The sequence below is a fragment of the Gobius niger genome (assembly GCF_951799975.1).
Source record: "Gobius niger genome assembly, chromosome: 16".
In the NCBI taxonomy this organism is placed as follows: Eukaryota; Metazoa; Chordata; class Actinopteri; order Gobiiformes; family Gobiidae; genus Gobius; species Gobius niger.
In genome coordinates, this window is record NC_136867.1 from 505031 (window position 1) to 525863 (window position 20833).

Consider the following 20833-nt stretch of genomic DNA (forward strand, 5'->3'; position numbering starts at 1 on the left):
TCTTTTCTTCTGCTGGAGGTGAATCTTCTCACAGTGTGAGTGATGATGGAGCGATGGACCTGACTTTCTCAAAGAAAACAGACATGTTCCCGCCCGCCCCCCCGCGCAGGAGGAGGGCCTGTGATCTACCCGTGTGCTTTGTTGCAGTCAGTATGCACTCATGATGCACTACTCTAAGTGGCTGATTGACATTAAAAACCGTGCCGCTCTTCGAAATGCATCTCAAACGCCTCCACACAGCGACTGGGCCAGCGGGGGGAGTGTGGAGGATGTGCCACATGAGAGGAGCGAGCCCGGCAGGAGGAACTCCGAGCTGAAGCACGGTAAAAACAAACTCCTCCGTGTCCTTTTAGGCCTGTGGCTGTTATTGTGTGTGCAGAGGTGCACGGCTTCTCTGCAGCTCAGTCTGTCCCTCAGAGTCGCTTTGGGCGGACTTTCCTAGAGAGGAGTTGGGAGATTGAGCTGCAGTTTCAGGTTCCTCCGCAGGTCAGGGCGGAGGGCGCAGCGTGCTCCGTTACCAAGGCGACGGGCAGTTACCAGGGCATGCTAACGGGCTATGCTAGCGAGACCGAGCTCCTGTCGAAACAAAGAGCACCGCGGAGTGCCCTGGACACTTGGTGAATTATTCTCTGGATATGGACTCGGTGGATGAGCGGCAGACATGCGGCAGTGGAGGGACAGCGGGATGCACTGTGAGTCCGAGGGGGGGCTCAGCCTGTGGGGCTCAGCCTCACCTTCAGCCACCGCATGAGGATGATGGAAGCTTTGGAGGCTGCTCTCCACTATTTTACACAGTCAGATTACATAGATTTGTACAGTTTCTTGTTGACGGAAACAGATACATTTTATTAATTGTAACCTAATAATAATAATAAAGATTGACTGCGGAATTGCGGGAAGCGAATGCAGAAATTGCATAAACTGTTCAAATTGCATAAATTGCTTAATTTGCATAATCTAATTTGCATAAACTGGTAAAATGCATAAAATGTCATGTTGCATAAACTGCATAAAGTGGTAAAATGCATGAATGGGTTAATTTGCATAAAGTATGTAAATTGCATAAGCTCTTTAAAATTCAAAAATCCTAAATGGCATAAACGGTTTAAAATGCATAAACTGGTTAAATCCCATAGAGTGGTTAATTTGCATAAATTATTAATATTGGTAAATGGTCTCCACTTATAAAGCGCTTTTCCACCTACATTAGGCTCTCAAAGCGCTTTACAGCAAGGATCCACTCACCCATTCATGCTCTCATTCATACACCAATGTACGCAGACACTGGGGGCAATGTGGGTGAAGTGTCTTGCCCAAGGACACAACAACAGTGTGCACTTTCAGGAGGTGGGATTCGAACTCCTGACCTTCCGATCATGAGACGACCCACTCTACCATCTGCGCCACTGTCGCCCCTTTACAGTTTATTGCATAAACGGTTTAAAATGCATAAAGTGGTTACTTTGCATAAATTGTTAATATTGTATAAACTTTTATATTCCATAAACTGGTCGAACTGTTGAAATGGCCTCAGTGCTTGATTGGCAGAAGCACAAATGGCTGAAAGGCGGAGTTTCCCCATTGGCTGGATTCCCCCATACACACCAATGCAAAAATTTCAAACTCTTGTATAAAAAAACTGGAAAACTGCAGAAGGCCAATTTTTTCTCAAAACCCACAAGTTGCATAAGCTGAACATGCACAAAGTGCAGAAATTGCATAAAATGCAGAAAAAAGTGCAGAAAAGCATGGATTTGCGGCAGCCCCATTATAAGTCAATGGGAAAAATCTCCGACATTTTGGCCGATTGCGGAAAAACCGTAAGTTGCAGAAGTCCCAAAAGTAACAGCACCTTCTCCTCAACATGCGGAACATTTTGATGCATAACTTGCATAAATTGCACAAAGCATGAAGGTGCTGAAAGCTCTAGAAAATTGGGAAAAAGATGGAAGAGGAATAATAATAAAGAACATGAAAACCAATAATTGACTGCGGAAGAATTCTGCATATTATAGCATAGCCTATTTGCATTTTGATGCATGTGTCCAACACAGCGCATGAATATGACCAGGGTGATTGAATACTTTTGTACCACATCCGACAGTGAGAATCACACCCCAGCTCAACAATGAGCCAGGACCTTTGTGTGACAAAGTCTGCATCCCTGTAAACTGCTGTTGGGTTGAAAGCGGTTTGTTCTGGCTTGTCTTTGATGATGTTTGGTCAGTTATACTGACAACCTGTTTTTCTTCAGGGGGAGTAAGGTCATGATCATGGCATGCCTACAGAATACACTCAGAAAGAATCATTCATGCAAGTGAATGATCGCTCGTGAAGTGACCTGGGGGTCTTTAGCCTCTTGGCTGATCTTACTTTTTAAGAAAAACAGGTGATGGCATTCACGCTTCTCCCCGACAGGCCACCCATGACCGGCTTCCACCCCAACTGCAGTTCAAAGGTGATGACAAAGACTTCCTTTGGGTCTGGCTCTTCTTTGAGCTTGAGGAGCTGATGCAGATTGGCTGCTGTGCTGCCATATGATTATGAGATATGACGGTTTATTACCTAATAAACAACATTTACTCATGTTATAGCAGCATTAAGACATTATTTCAGACTTGATATCCAAAATGGAGTGCTTCTTCACCTGCCGCAGTGAGACTAGGTGCAGACAAAAAGCGTTGCTATCATGTGCTATTGGTAATATGTGACTTTAACCCCCCCCCCCCTTTTTTTTCAGGCTACAAAATAATCAAGAAAATTGGCGAGGGCACGTTTTCGGAGGTGGTGAAAACGCAAAGTCTCAAGGATGGAAAGTTCTACGCCTGCAAAACCATGAAGCAGAGCATTAGCAGGTATGTCCTCTGTCCTACTGAGGGCATGTCCTCTGTCCTACTGAGGGTATGTCCTCTGTCCTACTGAGAGTATGTCCTACTGAGGGTATGTCCTCTGTCCTACTGAGGGCATATCCTCTGTCCTACTGAGGCTATGTCCTCTGTCCTACTGAGAGTATGTCCTCTGTCCTACTGAGGGTATGTCCTACTGAGGGCATGTCCTCTGTCCTACTGAGGGTATGTCCTCTGTCCTACTGAGAGTATGTCCTCTGTCCTACTGAGGGTATGTCCTACTGAGGGCATGTCCTCTGTCCTACTGAGAGTATGTCCTCTGTCCTACTGAGGGTATGTCCTACTGAGGGCATGTCCTCTGTCCTACTGAGAGTATGTCCTCTGTCCTACTGAGGGTATGTCCTACTGAGGGCATGTCCTCTGTCCTACTGAGGGTATGTCCTCTGTCCTACTGAGAGTATGTCCTCTGTCCTACTGAGGCTATGTCCTCTGTCCTACTGAGAGTATGTCCTCTGTCCTACTGAGGGTATGTCCTACTGAGGGCATGTCCTCTGTCCTACTGAGGGTATGTCCTCTGTCCTACTGAGGGTATGTCCTACTGAGGGCATGTCCTCTGTCCTACTGAGAGTATGTCCTCTGTCCTACTGAGGGTATGTCCTACTGAGGGCATGTCCTCTGTCCTACTGAGAGTATGTCCTCTGTCCTACTGAGGGTATGTCCTACTGAGGGCATGTCCTCTGTCCTACTGAGGGTATGTCCTACTGAGGGCATGTCCTCTGTCCTACTGAGAGTATGTCCTCTGTCCTACTGAGGGTATGTCCTCTGTCCTACTGAGGCCCAGCATTAGCATGTCCTCTGTCCTACTGAGGGCATGTCCTCTGTCCTACTGAGGGCATGTCCTCTGTCCTACTGAGGCCCAGCATTAGTATGTCCTCTGTCCTAATGAGGCCCAGCATTAGCATGTCCTCTGTCCTAATGAGGCCCAGCATTAGCATGTCCTCTGTCCTAATGAGGCCCAGCATTAGTATGTCCTCTGTCCTAATGAGGCCCAGCATTAGCAGGTATGTCCTCTGTCCTAATGAGGCCCAGCATTAGCATGTCCTCTGTCCTACTGAGGCCCAGCATTAGTATGTCCTCTGTCCTAATGAGGCCCAGCATTAGCATGTCCTCTGTCCTACTGAGGCCCAGCATTAGTATGTCCTCTGTCCTAATGAGGCCCAGCATTAGTATGTCCTCTGTCCTAATGAGGCCCAGCATTAGCAGGTATGTCCTCTGTCCTACTGAGGCCCAGCATTAGCATGTCCTCTGTCCTAATGAGGCCCAGCATTAGTATGTCCTCTGTCCTAATGAGGCCCAGCATTAGCAGGTATGTCCTCTGTCCTAATGAGGCCCAGCATTAGCATGTCCTCTGTCCTACTGAGGCCCAGCATTAGTATGTCCTCTGTCCTAATGAGGCCCAGCATTAGCATGTCCTCTGTCCTAATGAGGCCCAGCATTAGTATGTCCTCTGTCCTAATGAGGCCCAGCATTAGTATGTCCTCTGTCCTAATGAGGCCCAGCATTAGTATGTCCTCTGTCCTACTGAGGCCCAGCATTAGCATGTCCTCTGTCCTACTGAGGCCCAGCATTAGTATGTCCTCTGTCCTAATGAGGCCCAGCATTAGCATGTCCTCTGTCCTAATGAGGCCCAGCATTAGTATGTCCTCTGTCCTACTGAGGCCCAGCATTAGCATGTCCTCTGTCCTAATGAGGCCCAGCATTAGTATGTCCTCTGTCCTACTGAGGCCCAGCATTAGTATGTCCTCTGTCCTACTGAGGCCCAGCATTAGCATGTCCTCTGTCCTAATGAGGCCCAGCATTAGTATGTCCTCTGTCCTAATGAGGAACAGCATTAGTGTGTCCTCTGTCCTACTGAGGCCCAGCATTAGTATGTCCTCTGTCCTAATGAGGCCCAGCATTAGTATGTCCTCTGTCCTAATGAGGCCCAGCATTAGTGTGTCCTCTGTCCTAATGAGGCCCAGCATTAGCAGGTATGTCCTCTGTCCTAATGAGGCCCAGCATTAGTATGTCCTCTGTCCTAATGAGGCCCAGCATTAGTATGTCCTCTGTCCTACTGAGGCCCAGCATTAGCATGTCCTCTGTCCTAATGAGGCCCAGCATTAGTATGTCCTCTGTCCTAATGAGGCCCAGCATTAGTGTGTCCTCTGTCCTAATGAGGCCCAGCATTAGTATGTCCTCTGTCCTAATGAGGCCCAGCATTAGTGTGTCCTCTGTCCTAATGAGGCCCAGCATTAGTGTGTCCTCTGTCCTAATGAGGCCCAGCATTAGCAGGTATGTCCTCTGTCCTAATGAGGCCCAGCATTAGCATGTCCTCTGTCCTAATGAGGCCCAGCATTAGTATGTCCTCTGTCCTAATGAGGCCCAGCATTAGCATGTCCTCTGTCCTAATGAGGCCCAGCATTAGCATGTCCTCTGTCCTAATGAGGCCCAGCATTAGCATGTCCTCTGTCCTAATGAGGCCCAGCATTAGCATGTCCTCTGTCAGGTATGTCCTCTGTCCTAATGAGGCCCAGCATTAGCATGTCCTCTGTCCTAATGAGGCCCAGCATTAGCATGTCCTCTGTCCTACTGAGGCCCAGCATTAGCATGTCCTCTGTCCTAATGAGGCCCAGCATTAGTATGTCCTCTGTCCTAATGAGGCCCAGCATTAGTATGTCCTCTGTCCTACTGAGGCCCAGCATTAGCATGTCCTCTGTCCTACTGAGGCCCAGCATTAGTATGTCCTCTGTCCTAATGAGGCCCAGCATTAGTATGTCCTCTGTCCTAATGAGGCCCAGCATTAGCATGTCCTCTGTCCTAATGAGGCCCAGCATTAGTATGTCCTCTGTCCTAATGAGGCCCAGCATTAGCATGTCCTCTGTCCTAATGAGGCCCAGCATTAGTATGTCCTCTGTCCTAATGAGGCCCAGCATTAGTATGTCCTCTGTCCTAATGAGGCCCAGCATTAGCAGGTATGTCCTCTGTCCTAATGAGGCCCAGCATTAGCATGTCCTCTGTCCTAATGAGGCCCAGCATTAGCATGTCCTCTGTCCTAATGAGGCCCAGCATTAGCATGTCCTCTGTCCTAATGAGGCCCAGCATTAGCATGTCCTCTGTCCTAATGAGGCCCAGCATTAGTATGTCCTCTGTCCTAATGAGGCCCAGCATTAGCATGTCCTCTGTCCTAATGAGGCCCAGCATTAGCATGTCCTCTGTCCTAATGAGGCCCAGCATTAGCATGTCCTCTGTCCTAATGAGGCCCAGCATTAGCATGTCCTCTGTCCTAATGAGGCCCAGCATTAGCAGGCATGTCCTCTGTCCTAATGAGGCCCAGCATTAGCATGTCCTCTGTCCTAATGAGGCCCAGCATTAGCATGTCCTCTGTCCTAATGAGGCCCAGCATTAGCATGTCCTCTGTCCTAATGAGGCCCAGCATTAGCATGTCCTCTGTCCTAATGAGGCCCAGCATTAGCAGGCATGTTGTCCCTTGTTCCCGCGAGCTGACAATTAGCAGGGTAATGTTCCTGTGTGGGACCCTGGAACATGAGCCGCGCGTGACAGCGGGCCGTCCCGTCCGATTAGATGTCAGTGCAGTGTGGCCCTGACCCCGTGGTGAGCGGGGTGTCTGCAGCAGAGGGGAGGTGTCGGAGCGCAGCTTTTATTCAAATCACTATCATACGCCGGGGTCGGGTTACTCCATCACATTTAATACCAGGCCGGGACTGTTTCATCTGAGACACTATTGTTAATAATTGATCATATATCATTCACTTTATCATCTTTCTTTGTCAAATATAAATGGTCAGGTTAAACATTTTCTTTTTGTTTTAATGATTTAACTTGTGAAAATCCTGCCCACATTTAAGAGATGTCAATTTACAATTTCATACAACCAGTAGATTAAGTACTACTTTCACGAATTGAAAAGAAATGGTTACAAATACTCTTTATCATAATAAGTGATGTGTTATGGCCAGCATTTGTTCCTTTTGTTCTGATCATGACTGTAAAATGCTCAGCCTGGAACAAGCCAACAACCTGCGGGAGGTCCAGGCCATGAAGAGACTGAGTCCTCACGCCAACATCGTCCAGCTCCATGAGCTCATCTAGTGAGTACCACAAGCACCGCACATGGACCTCTATGGGAATGTATTATTGTGAATGATGTTGACAGTGTTACCCTCCGAGGCCTAAAGGTATTGTCTGGAATCACTGGTATGTTTTCCACATAAAAAAGTGCATAAAGCACCTTTTGAAAACAAAATGAAAACCTCCAAACATGGTTTCTGCGGGGCATTAAAAAGCATTCACAGTCACTAATTTAATTGTGCCAATATTAAAGCCTTAAAAGTCTTTAAAAAGCATTAAATTCAACTCAAACTGGCATTACATATTTTATTTGGAGGGAAATAAAAACACACCTGAACTATTATAATTGCATGAGAATGTTGAAAATCCAAAACACTGCTGCAGTTTTGACAGAAACTGTCCAAACTTTTTTACTCAGTTGTCGCTTGTTGTGTCCAATTTGCATTTGAATATAAAAATGTTCCCTCATTCCTCTGTTTGATGGAATGTTCGCAAATCTTGAGAAATAAAATATGCACAGATTTATTTAATTTGTTTGCGATTGTGGCATTGAAATATAGTATTTAGGCATTCAAAATGCCTTTCTACACATGCTAGCCTCTAAACCAGACTAACATATTGGATCAGTTCTGAGAATAACTCTACCCCTCAAACTTTGATGCATTGGCTGTTCACACTGATATAATATATATGTTAGACAATTAACACTGGTGTTGGAGAGGATAGATGAAGAACAGGCAGCAGTCTGGATGTCCTATACAGGAGAAGTTTATTTACCATCAGTGCGGGACCCGGAGACATGAACTCGAGACATTGCTCTGGTCCTACCATTCCAGTCTGTCTGTGCTTCCACAGACGAGGGATAAATCCTCTCAGAGTGTCAGACTGATACACAAGAGTCTGAGCCCCACAGTCAAGGCTATGACAGAGATAGTGCGACTGTACAGCCCGACCCAGTGTGATAAATACTGATGTAATGTTATCCTCTAACAGTATATATATATATATATATATATATATATATATATATATATATACATATTACATATATATTACCAAAATATGGAACCAAACTGCGATTGAGCTGGTCCATCTGGAGAGTGTGGCACTTAGCCTTGCAGTGCCACTCTGTTTCTGACTGTAATGTTCTCTCTTCTGTGCAGTGACAAAGAGACCGGCACTGTGTCTTTGATCTGTGAGCTGATGGAGATGAACATCTACGAGTACATTCAAGGTACGCCACCAGGACGGGGACAATGAGTATTCTTACCATTTTACTGGGGGGTTTCGTCTATGATGCTGTGTATGTATGAAGTGTTAAACTGTGACAGTCGGGTGTGCTTTATTAGGGGCATAAGGCTGTGACTTATTCAGGACATTTATGTTTAGTAGATTCTTCAGTGGGAGCTCGTTTGAAAGGCAAAACCAAAAACGGCAAGTCTCTATCTTATGGTTCTAAAGGTAGCGCTGATAGCTGGTATAGCAAAATACTCAAATATCAGCCCGACCAGAACTCACTGAACAGCTCTTGGTATCACAGAGGCGTTGTCCAACCACACACTAAGGTCATCTGGAAATCAAAACACGCTTTATTCACCGGAACAGTCCAAACACAAGAGGATTTCTCTGTGTCTGTGTGTTTGTTTCAGGAAGGAAAAGCCCTCTGCCGGAGCACACAGTGAAGCACTACATGTACCAGCTGTGCAAGTCCCTGGAACACATGCACAGGTACTGCTCACTGAGCCCGTCTGCAGACAAGCTCATGTTCCATCTCATCACTCTTTCTCTGCAGATGTGGGATCTTCCATCGAGACGTCAAGCCAGAAAACATCCTCATCAAAGTGAGACATGTTTTTACATTTTGTCATCCAAGGAACAGGGATATACAGTATCTTTTTTTTATATGGATTGCCATTGTTTTCCAATACTCAAGTGACTATGGCAGCCTTTCCCTCACCTCAGGCCATAAACAAGCTGAACAATAAATAAATCAGTATTACAAATGATCATTTTTTGTTTCAAAACCATTAAAGGCCATTTGACAGTTTTGACGACCCATTTCTAGATATTTCTGAAAGATTGGACCGCTAACGTTAGCAACGAGATGTTGTTTTTTTGCTTCTACTGAACAGTTTTAGTTAAAAAAAACTTTGGCTTGACTTGATTTGTGTGTGATAAATATGTTTACAGTCTGCCAGAAAACGGCTTAAAAGAGCGAACAATTGAGACTCAAACAAGAGGTTTTCTTAATAAATAAAAGGATTGAAATAAGGACTGCCTGTGTCCCAGCAGAAATGAGTGGGGAACGCTGGGGCTGTCATTTGTTCACACTGACCACTGACTGACCAGCCAATTTCCTCTGGTTTAGCAAAACGTGTTGAAGCTGGGGGACTTCGGCTCCTGCCGCAGCGTGCACTCGAAGCCCCCGCACACCGAGTACATCTCCACGCGCTGGTACAGAGCTCCAGAGTGCCTGCTGACCGACGGCTACTACAGTCTGAAGATGGACATCTGGAGCGCCGGATGTGTCTTCTTCGAGATCCTGAGGTACTTCTGCAGATGAGGGGCATCATTATGTCACACGCCCTGCCGACACATCAGTGTGTGGAGCCCTGAGCCGGGATTACCTCTGTAAAACAGGACAACACCAGGGATTGAGAGTTAGCTGCTGCTTCCTTTTTCTACATTATCCTCCATTTCAGAAACTGTAGATAAAGCTTAAAGGGACTATACGGAGTTTAAAAATGGTAACATTATCTCATTTCCTTCCCCTAAATCAGGGGTGGCCAACAAGTCAGAGACCAAGAGCCGAAATGTTCAAGCTTGATCCTGTGAAGAGCCACAAAGGCACCGACCATTAGCGAGATCCCGGGGCGGTAGTTTATTGTGATTAAACAGAATGTGACCGTTTTATTTAATCACAGTAAACTATAACTTTATGCCTTTTGCTTTTTTTTAAATAATTGTGTTAGATTGAATTGTTTTACTCCTCACCAAGATTGAAATACATGTATATTAAATGAAATTTTGTGCTTTCAGCTCTGACTGAGACAGAATTAGATTATTATTATTATTTTTTTTTTTTAATGCTGGGGTGTGTTTGTATGTGGGGCCCTGCCCGCTGAGCCCCCTCCTCTGATCCGCCCCTGGCCTGTGGCTCAGTGCAGCTTGGTCCTGACTGGACTGTGCAGAGAACGCACTCTAGGCTGCACAAAGTTCATAAACTTTAACCAGGAGCCTCTGGACGACTGAGAGTCTGTTTTAAGTTTTATCTGTTACAGTTTCTGTCACATGTGAAAGAAAAGTCATGACTTTGTGTATTTCCATGTTATGATGTCGCGCTTCGTAATCATACGCTTCATAAGAGCTCCGCTTTTTTCCATTTCCTAATTTAGATCTTTTTCTGTGAATATGAAGACAAATGACATCAGATAAAGAGTAGCTGATCAGAAACCTGAAAAGCACAGAAGCTGATCCCAGAGCCACGATCTGCCTGTTGTTTAACCTACATCCTGCTGTGACTGAGGCTGCTGCACCTTTTACACGCCGCCTCGAAAAGGAGAGAGATACAGACTCTCATTCATGTAGAGATGGAAACAGGGTCTGTAGGACGATGGTTGGATTTTTGGTCAAAGACTGTTACAGTTTATGGGAAATATTTACCAATTATTTTGCAAAGAGCCGCATTGTATTAAACATATATAAGAGCCGCCCTCTGATTGGCCAAGAGCCGCATGCGGCTCGAGAGCCGCGGGTTGGCCAGCCCTGCCCTAAATGTTCCAACAATGTCCTGAGGTGTAGAATGAGCCCAGACCTGTTCACCACAACTGCCTTTAAAATCACTGTCACTTATACTATAGAAGGTGCAGTTACACGTATGACCTGAGGTGGCAGTAGTGAGTATAAAATGGCTAACTTGCATCTAGCCCCTTTAATGTCTGTAAGTGTTGCCATTCATTAGCACTTTGTCCATGATGAAGAGAAGGTTCAGGGAAGCTGAGCCAGAGTAAAGAAGACTCCAGGGTTTTTCCAACAGAAGGCCAGTTGTATTTGAGAAACATTATACAGTACAACCAACTGTACTTCTGATTTTATCATAGTACTTTTTTCTTGTACTTGAGTAATAGAAGTACTTTTACTTGAGTAAAACATTTGGTTACTCTTGTGAGTATATCAGTAAGTAACTCAAGCTTTGTGCGACACATGAAAATGAATCGTTTGATTCATCTGATTATCTTAAAGGAATAGGCCACCGTTTTTCCATACTGAGATATGTTCTTACCTGAGCTTTGTTCTTTAGGACCTGTCTGATCTTCCCCCGTGCCTTCAGTCACGTAAACACAGCGCAGACGGCGTTAGCATTTAGCCCCTCCCTCTCCTCTATAGCTCCAAAACAGGTAGGTCCGCACAGTAAAGTGAAGATTACTGTGCGGATGCCAAATTACTCCTGGTATTATTACGCCTTACAATATAGTTCCCCCTTTTATCCGCTTAGAAAATCCACATTGTTTAATTTTGTGTAATTATACTTTGTAGTGGAACACTTCACGTAACCATATTTAAATAGGGAAAACGTGGAAGAGCTTGGTAGCTTCTATCTTGACCTGGTTTGGAGCTATAGAGGAGAGAGGGAGAGGCTAAATGCTAACGCCGTCTGCGCTGTGTTTACGTGACTGAAGATCAGACAGGTCCTAAAGAACTCGTCACAGCTCAGGTAAGAACATATCTCAGTATGTAAAAACAGGGGCCTGTTCCTTTAAAGCTGTCCTCAGCTGCTCCATTTTGCCTGAATTGTTGCAGAAGGAGAGACAAGCGCTACAGATCCCCCTCCTCACACGTTCACATAGCATTATGACAAAACTGACAAAACCAGCAAACTCATCTGAGCGAGCTGTTCTGATGCAGCTGGAATCCTTGTCAAACGCTCATGTCATTTGTTTAATCCAATATCTACAGGGAGATGTCAAATCATTTTCCTCCTATAGATCCATGCACAGGGAACAGTGTGAAGCGTTCAAGGGTTATTGGAAATAAAACCTCTGCACTGTAAACTTAGTTCTAAATGGAAGTATTATGTTCTAAAAGACAATAAACACAGACATACATGAACGTTGCAGTTTAGCAAATAAATATAAGTATCAAAATGTTTACTCTGCTACATCTAATTTATTCTGCTGATGAATGTGTGTAGCACACAAGATTAATGACATTTCCGTTTATCCATCATCATTAATGCAGCGCGTGCAGGAGGGGTGAGGGGAGGGGGCAGAGCACTTCACTGACACCTGAAAGAAAGCTTAGGGCAGATTTAAGAATGATTGGTTTTATTTCATATCAGGATTTTACATTCATTTATTTTTAGTTTGTGGGATTACATCAGCACAAATATCTTTCTTTTACACAGACAAAGCACACAAAGCACTTTTGGTCACTACTTTTTACTTCTACTTATTGTACTTATCAGGTACATATTTGGGCTACTCTACCCACCATAAATTCAAGTAAAGAAAGACACAGAAGGAAAGGTGATGCCCTGACCTCTGACCTCTGGCCTGGTCTTCTGAGGCATCAGAGCCTTATGTGTTGATGGTATCACTGCAGCATCAATAATGGGCTACATTCAAACATCCACCACTAAGTCTTTACTGAGTTCACTTTAGATTGATGTTTCTGCCTGTGTTTCAGTCTGAACCCTCTGTTTCCTGGAACCAATGAGTTGGACCAAGTCGCTAAGATCCACGAGGTGCTGGGGTCTCCGGACCACAACGTGCTGCAGAAGTTCAAGCAGTAGGTCCTTCCTCTTAAACCGTAACTTCACACTGACATGAAGGTCAGGTAACAAAAAACATTTCCCTAAAAGAGAATTCTATCAATTCTATAAAGCGTTGAGTGCGGCTCGCAATTTGTATTTGATTCTAAGCTAGACCAGTGGCTCTCAATGGTGCAGCATTGGCCCACCTTCATCTCATGGAGAGAAACCACAACCTGAACATCTGCTCTCAGCGCATAAGAATGACCCTGTTTGACACAATGTTGTTTTATCTCACACAGTTTTGTTGATTCAAGTATCAGATAATTGGCTGATGTCAAAAACGATGCAAACAAATGATCAACATCGCACTCAACTAGACTACTATGTAGGCTCACTATGTACCGTCAATGCTCTAATACTGGCCTGTATTCCATTAGCGGCCGGGTCTCGGACAGAGGCCGGGTCTCCGACAGGGGCCGGGTCTCCGACAGGGGCCGGGTCTCCGACAGAGGCCGGGTCTCCGACAGGGGCCGGGTCTCCGACAGGGGCCGGGTCTCCGACAGGGGCCGGGTCTCCGACAGAGGCCGGGTTCGCGGCTGGCGGAGGCAAATTAAAGCCGGTCTAAAACAGGCCGGGCTTTTATTAGAAACTATAGCAGTAGAAATATTCCCCATGTTTGGAGTTTGTCTCATACTGGTGTAAATGAAAACTCACGTGCAGGAAGTAACAAACGGGAACCCGGAGGAGCTGATCCCAGCGTAACTTTGACACAGATTTAGCCACTTTTCAAACCTCCTGTGACCATATTTGGAAACAGGGCAAATGTTTGTGACCCTCCAGGGTTTTAATAAAGTCTCCATCGCGTCTTCAAAGCACGTCCAGCTGCTCCGTGTGCAGGTCAGTCCCACGCCTCAAAATAACTCCTCCCATCAGCGCGAGCGTCTCGTCTTCTCTCGGGTCAGTCTCATGATCGATCACAAACACAAACGCTCCGTCTAAACTCGCCTTTTACACAAGATAACAACAAATAATCCGGTCTGCGGTAAAAACAGAAACCTGCAGTGACACTGATGTCAAAGCTCCGCTAACAGCAACGAAACACTTCCTGTTGTCCCGACAAAATAAAAGGCGTCAATGTTCCAGCCGCTGGGAGAGGGTTTGAAATGTTCATTAATAAATGAACCTAATATTTTAGGTGCAAATGGACAAAAATCTCGTTTTTCTTCGTTTTCCTGGTCGTCCGTTTTGCTCAAATAGAAATAAAGGCCTGTCTCTAACTGTGGCCTGGTTCCAATAAAGGCCTGGTCCCAGATGCCCTGGAGTAAATAAAGGCCCCGGCCTATATTACAGCATTTACGGTATTACACAGACAAGACAATCAAAATCAGGCCTCAGCTAGCCGTTCATATTCAACTTCACATTCACATTCTGTCACTGGTTACAGCGTTACAGCTGCTGTAAAATAAAGAATTTTTTCCACATAAAAAAATTAGTAGAAGAACAAAAGTTTTAGCAGATTTACTGTAGATCTGGTTTGCTCTGGTTGTTGCAGGTCGAGGGCCATGCATTTTAACTTCCCTCAGAAGAAAGGCACCGGGCTGTCACGGCTGATCCCACACTGCCCCGCCCCGGCCCTGTCCCTGCTCTACCAGATGTTGGCCTACGACCCCGACGAGCGCATCAGCGCCGACACCGCCCTCAGGCACATGTACTTCAGGGAGATCAGGTGAGACCATTTACCTGACCTCGTCTCCATGGAGATGGAGCCAGACTAGGTTCTTTCAAATGTTTTATTTTGATGAATCCTTATCAGACGTGCAGCATGAACCTGTTCTCTATAACAGCTAGAACAGCGTCAGGTCCTCTTTGAAGGCTGTCCACAAGGTTCATTAGGAGTGTGTCGGGAGTGCATTGGTGAAGTCACTGATGTTGGATGTGAAGGACTGACTCTCAGTCTCCACTCTAATTCATCCTAAATGTGTACTTTTGGATTGAGGTCAATGCAGTCTAGTGTTGGAACAGGAAGGAGCCATTCCAAAAGACAACCCCACCCTACTGCCAGACTTGGCACCAGACGGGTCCATTAGATTGTGGGACTCCTGACTCCTCACCCCAGAGGTTACATTAACTGGAACATGTGCGTGCACTTATGAAATATTGCTATCTTTTTTGGAAAAGATTGTCAGTGGCGCCGTAATGACAGTCCAAGCCCAGCCCTGCTCTCTCTGAGCGTGGCCTCTGGGCTCTCTCTGAAGCAGCTACATCACCTGGTTTGGCTGTGCATATCGCTGACTAAACAGCCTTTACTACCGCCATGGTTCATGATGCACGCTCACATCACAGCTGACAGTGCATGGATTTGGATAAATAAGCGAAGGACACAAAGAAAAGAGGAAGCAACGTGGTACACAGAGGTAAGGCCAGAGCGGGCAGAGAACTTTTACAACCCTGTCCGTCAAAATGATGGAGAGAAATCATCCCAAACAAAACCACTGACAAAAACAATAACTCACAGTGAAGTAAAAAGGATTGGGTGATAATGCTACTTAAAGGGGCTAGATGCAAGTTAGCCATTTTATGCTCACTACTGCCACCTCAGGTCATACGTGTAACGGCACCTTCTATATTAAGCGCGTGCATGACGGCACTTGAAGTGAAAGATTTTAGAGGCAGTTGTGGTGAACAGGTCTCATTCTACACCTTAGGACATTGTTGGAACATTTAGGGGGAGGAAATTAGATAATTTTACCATTTTTAAACTCCGCATAGTCCCTATAAGTGCTAAGTAAACTGTGATGTAATGTGATGACAAACACAAGGTACAATTACCTCGAAAAGTTACTCGAATACATTCCCCAAAGACAACAAGGTCCAAGGAAAAGTCTATCGGGGCATCATGGTTTTATAATAGTCCCACTGAAGTCTGTTATACCCATTTGACCCCCTCAAAGGACCTTCCTTGTCGAGCTCCTGTAGTGACATGTTTGTAGCAGTGCTTGTTCTGGTCTTTGTCCAGGCTCACGGAGAAGAAAGCGGAGAGTCTTCACAGAGCGGCCAATGTGGACGGGTTTGACAGCAGCGCTTTACAAAACTCTTTGGAGCATCTGTGGCGTCCGACCAGACTGGGCCGACAGCTGAGAGGCAGACACACCCGACAGACCCCCCTGAGCGTACGTCTGAGCGTACGTCTGAGCGGACATCTGAGTGGACGTCTGAGCGGACGTCTGCGTGGCCCTCATGGAGGAAACAGTGTTACTCATGCAAATGTTAACACAAGCCGGAATAGGGATTTAACAATACGACTACTCTCATCGATAACGGCCTCTTATGTGTACTTTAAATATGTACATTATATTGAACCTGATGTTTAGTTTTGCACATACACTTATTATGAGGCATGCAAAGTACACATACAAACCAAAGTGTAATGAATGATTCGTTCAAAGCTCTGATGACATGACATTAGTGACATGACATAAATGTGACAAAATAAACATAAATATTAACCTGGTTCCATCCATTGTTCAGATTTTGTCGCAGAATAAAAAAAAAAAAATATATATAATTAGAATGCCTTATTTTTATATAAAAGCACTAAATGAGAGAAAACATACATGACGCTTTCTGCTGTAATCTACAGCAAAATGTTCCAACTGATATCTCCAAAAGGTTTCACTGCAGCGTCTTCATAGTTCTGGATTCAGCTTTATCTTCTGTGTTGCTCCACAGACTGCTCACCAGCCTGTCCTGTCTCTTCCAGCACAACATAAAGCATGTAGCAGACCCTGTGCTCAGGAGGAACCTGCCTCACTACCCCACGGAGCTGCCCAAACTCAGCCTGGTGGTGCCGCAGATCTCCTTCCCCGTGTCCGGCGTGTCCGGCGTGTCCGGCGTGTCCGGCGTGCCCGCCTACACGGTCACGCACCGCGGCACGCTGCCCGCCATCTCCTCCCAAAAGTGCCACTCGCGCCTGGTTAAGGTACGGATCACTGAGGACACAGGAAAGGCTTTGGTGTTTGTTTGTCGTTAATATTGTCACAAACACAAAGAGAACGCATCCTCTTAATGATTTGATAAATATTGTGAGGCTTTTCAGTTATTTCTTCATTTAATGCAGTTTAGAGTAGATCTTTGTTTGTCTCTGGTATTTCCAGCATTAATTGTGTAATAAACACAGAAGTGCATTTTTAAAACCTCTACAAATCGTTCTGGGGCCAGGACTCCCCTTAATCTCACTGCGACTTAACTGGTTAAATGAAGGTCAATTAAAGCCCAGGAAACATGACTGGACTCGATCTAATGCGCTCCAGGGAACTGGGAACTTAGAGAAAGGCCTTGGTACACTGCTCAAAGAGAGAGTGTCCAGTAGTATCCAGAGAGCTCTGAGTTCAGATGCGAGATGAAGACAATAACGGCGCCCCCCAGTGGAGGAGTGCAGCTAATGATAAACTTTAACAAAACACTGCATCAGGGAACGTTACGTTTGGTCATTGTTAGAGAATTAACACTGGTGTTGGAGAGGATAGATGAAGAACAGGCAGCAGTCTGCATGTCTTATACAGGAGAGGTTTATTTACCATCAGTGCGGGACCCGGAGACACGAACTCGAGACATTGTGCTCGTCCTACCATTCCAGTCTGTCTGTGGGATAAATCCCCTCTCAGAGCGTCATGCTGATATGCAAACATTCAGTGGCTGAGAGTGGGCGCCTGAGCCCCACAGTCAAGGCTGTGAGAGAGATAGTACGACTGTACAGCCTGACCCAGTCTGAGAAATAGCCATTTAATATGATCCTCTAACAGTCATGGCCTTCAATATAACGTTGTTTAGCATGTTTTGAATATTATGTTTGTGGAAAAACATTCTTGTAGCATTAGCATCTTGTTAGCCAACTGTTGCAGCATTAGCCGTTTTGTTTACATTCACGTTTATTGATCTGGAACACAGGTCATAATAATAAGAAACAGCATTTATTACTTTGCCGTTGATTTGTTATCATGTTATCAATGATGTGTTATACATATCTTATTTTTAACATCTACTAAATCCCCCTGCTACCAGAGGAGGGCGCCCCACGCAACATACTGTGTAAAAGTGCAGTATATTTGCTATGCCCACATTAAATTAAGGTGAAAATAGACATTTTTCTCACAATGGTTTGTGATTTTTTCCTTTTTTTCTCCCTTTACATCTTAGTTTTAATGTCAGAGTAAAAACAGACTCTTCCTGTACGATGCTTATTTTTTGCTGTTTGTCCTCCGTGACCTGGAGATTTCCAGGGAGTAATTACAACATCGCATCACACTGGCCTTTTTCCCACGCTTATTTACACAAATATTGACATGATCCAAATATGGTCATTTCCTTTCTGGGCGACAGCCGCGGCCAACAGTTTTCATTCAAATATCCACTTCAGCCATGTTTTTAATGAGGGAGTGACAGAATAACATGATGGAAAGCTTGAAAAAGTCCATTTTGCAGAATACCCCCCCTTTAAAGTTATCCTCATTGAAAAAAATCTGTGCTTTTCTGTCACAAATGAGGACATTAGTGAGATTTGAGCGGTGGTGTAAAATGACATCTATCAGGCTGACATCTCCGCGTCTCGCCTTGAAAGTGTTGATTTGCTCCAGATCTGCATGACGCCTTGTGAAAAGGGCCTGTTCACATCAGGGTTCTTTGCTGTGTCCTCAGCCCAGAGAGGAGTCACACCGCGCGGCCTACAAGACCTACTACATGCCCCCCCTGGAGAGGAAGCGAGGAGCCTACTGACCTGATCCACCACAGACACAAAAGCTGTCAACGACTTCTCCTTCAGTTCCAAGCTGACTGAAGGTGCATGACACATATGACCTGGTGCTGATACTGAAATGGGGACACTGGGCATTTTCAGCAGAGTAAGTAGTTACAAATATGGCAAAAAATTCAAAACAAAAAGAATATGAAGCTTTTCTCAGTCCAAATTCAAGTTCAGCCTTAAAGCTTCCTCCTTCTGAGAGTTCACGCTTCACTGTGATTGGTCAAACCCATCTGTCGTTAGAGCTGGGTACTGGTACTTTTTTTGGATACCGGTACTTTAACGATACTTGGTTCTTGATACCTATACTAAAATATTTGTCATCTAGAACCAGAAAACGGAAGAATAATGTGTGGAAAATATTAGTAATACAAATGAGCAAAAAGAAGGGCGGGGAAATTGGGACATGCGAAAAAATTATAGATAAAAAATAGGAATAATTGAGTAAACTAAAACAAATGGGAAAACCGTAAAAGTAAAAATCCCATTCATGTTTCGCACTGACTTTTGGAAACATAACACTGAATACTTGAAAATACTGTGAATGCTTTTGTAACTTATCTGTTTATAAAGTTTTAGCTCAATCTTTTTCTCCCCCCGAAAAGTGGCTGCTAAATATGAAAGGGATTTTTACTTTAGGTTCTACTGGTGTCAAAAAATGAAAGTATTGAAAGCAGGTACCGAAAAACAATATTTGTGATGTTGTGACTTGGTTTCAGCTCTATTTTTGCCCCATTTTTCTCCCTATTTTTTCTTACACAATTCTCCCTTATTGTTGCCGTAATTTCTTCTATTTCCCCCCATTTTTTGTCCAAATCATTCCCCATTTTTCACACATTTCTTGTCATTGGAAATGAACCCGATGTAAATGTGCCGATCTTCCACACATTACTGTTCTGTTTTCTGCTTTTAGATGACAAATATTTGAGAATAGGTTTTGGAAAACGTATTGTTCAGGTATCGGTATCGAAAACCAAGTATGGTTTAAGTACTGGTATAGAAAACAAAACAAAAACAATACCCAGCCCCAGTCATTCTGCGGCTTTCCAGACTTAATTCTGGGCTGGATTTTGGACTTTTTTACTTTTGCCTACCAGAATTGAGAGGCAAAACCTCGTCTACTCACAAACTGGTCCAGATGTTCTATGGCACTAACCTGGACGACTGAGAGTGAGCAGATGTGAGAGTTGTTTAATACTGTGAATAACCTCTGAGCAGAACGTGTTGCAGAGACGGTCTTCCAGTGGAAAAGAAGGCACATACTGTATTTGAGTGGAACAAGTGTAGTGGACGTCCTCCTGGTGTGTTCAGATGAGGGACATCTCCAAAAGCAGGCATGTGACTGTGGTGATTGGAGCATTTTGATTTGATTACAATGTCCTGTATGTGCTCGTGTCTCTTACTGTGAGGCAGCGTCTTCTGAAAGCTCACACAGCTGTGGGACTTTCCTACATCAAACAAACATCTGCCATAAGGAGCTCACAATGGAGTTCAACACATCTGGATATACATTTCCCATTCGTTTAAAACTTCTTACCCCCCGCCTTAACCAGTTCTGCTTTATCCAAATCTAAAAGCTCACAGCCAATAGTCCAGTGTAACGCCTCATTTGAAAGCTAAGATCTACACAACGGATCGTGATTTTTCGCGTTTTTCTTGTGTTATTGTTGCTTTTCCGGCACATTTTTGTTGCTTTTTTGTTACTGTTTTTTGTTGTATTTTCATCCTCGTTTTTAGATTTGGGTAATGCCTGGTGGGGGTTAAGAGGTTACAGGTGTGACGGAGGCTACTCAGCTATATGCTAACTACTTACCATTTGAACTCAAAGAAACTTTTGACCTCTCATTTTGGCATTACTCAAATCTAAAAGAAGAAAACGAGGATGAAAAGGCAATAACAAAGGTGGCAACAACACAAGGAAAAAGTCTGTTTGAATCAGTTTTGTCAAATGAGGCATTACACTGGCCTATAAGCTGTAAGCTCTTAGATTTGGGTGAAGATGCCCCTGGTTTACGGCGGGTCAGAGGTTTTGCTCCTGGTTCTGCTGCGATGAGCTCTGTACTTCACACACACCTCGTTCATATTGTGTTGGATAACTTCCGCTGTGCCTTCAGATGCGTTTGTTTTAAAGGACATTAATGAATAGGGTTGTATCTTCTGAACCATGTGAGTCGTTGTTGTATCGCTCGGCCTTTTGCAGCGAGCCGGTCAGAGCTTCATTAAACACCACTGACCAAACCTGCTGGGTGTGGATTCATTTAGACCAGCTGTGCTATAATGCAGTGGGCAGTGTACTCTGTCAGTGGTTCT

The 20833-nt window shown here is 44.7% G+C and overlaps 1 protein-coding gene across 2 annotated transcripts; it reads left to right on the top strand.

Annotated features, from left to right (window-relative positions):
* Positions 1 to 48: 48 nt before the first annotated feature.
* On the top strand, positions 49 to 18517 carry mok (MOK protein kinase). 2 transcript variants are annotated; one of them, XM_079574139.1, is made up of 12 exons: positions 49 to 323; positions 2741 to 2855; positions 6905 to 6994; positions 8138 to 8208; positions 8624 to 8702; positions 8767 to 8815; positions 9343 to 9521; positions 12660 to 12761; positions 14279 to 14452; positions 15743 to 15908; positions 16487 to 16705; positions 18421 to 18517. In XM_079574139.1, the coding sequence occupies exons 1-12, from the start codon at positions 161 to 163 to the stop codon at positions 18496 to 18498; spliced, it is 1485 nt and encodes a 494-aa protein (XP_079430265.1). In that variant the 5' UTR covers positions 49 to 160; the 3' UTR covers positions 18499 to 18517. The 2 variants fall into 2 exon arrangements, with proteins under 2 accessions (XP_079430265.1, XP_079430266.1); XM_079574140.1 differs by lacking the exon at positions 49 to 323 and adding an exon at positions 615 to 692.
* The last annotated feature ends 2316 nt before the right edge of the window (positions 18518 to 20833 follow it).

Bases quoted from the DNA above. Each gene is read 5' to 3' on its own strand.
- mok (XM_079574139.1), top strand. From the start codon at position 161: ATGATGCACTACTCTAAGTGGCTGATTGACATTAAAAACCGTGCCGCT. The intron at 14,453-15,742 runs GTGAGACCATTT...GTCTTTGTCCAG, and splicing joins ATGTACTTCAGGGAGATCAG to GCTCACGGAGAAGAAAGCGG. The intron at 16,706-18,420 runs GTACGGATCACT...CTGTGTCCTCAG, and splicing joins GCCACTCGCGCCTGGTTAAG to CCCAGAGAGGAGTCACACCG.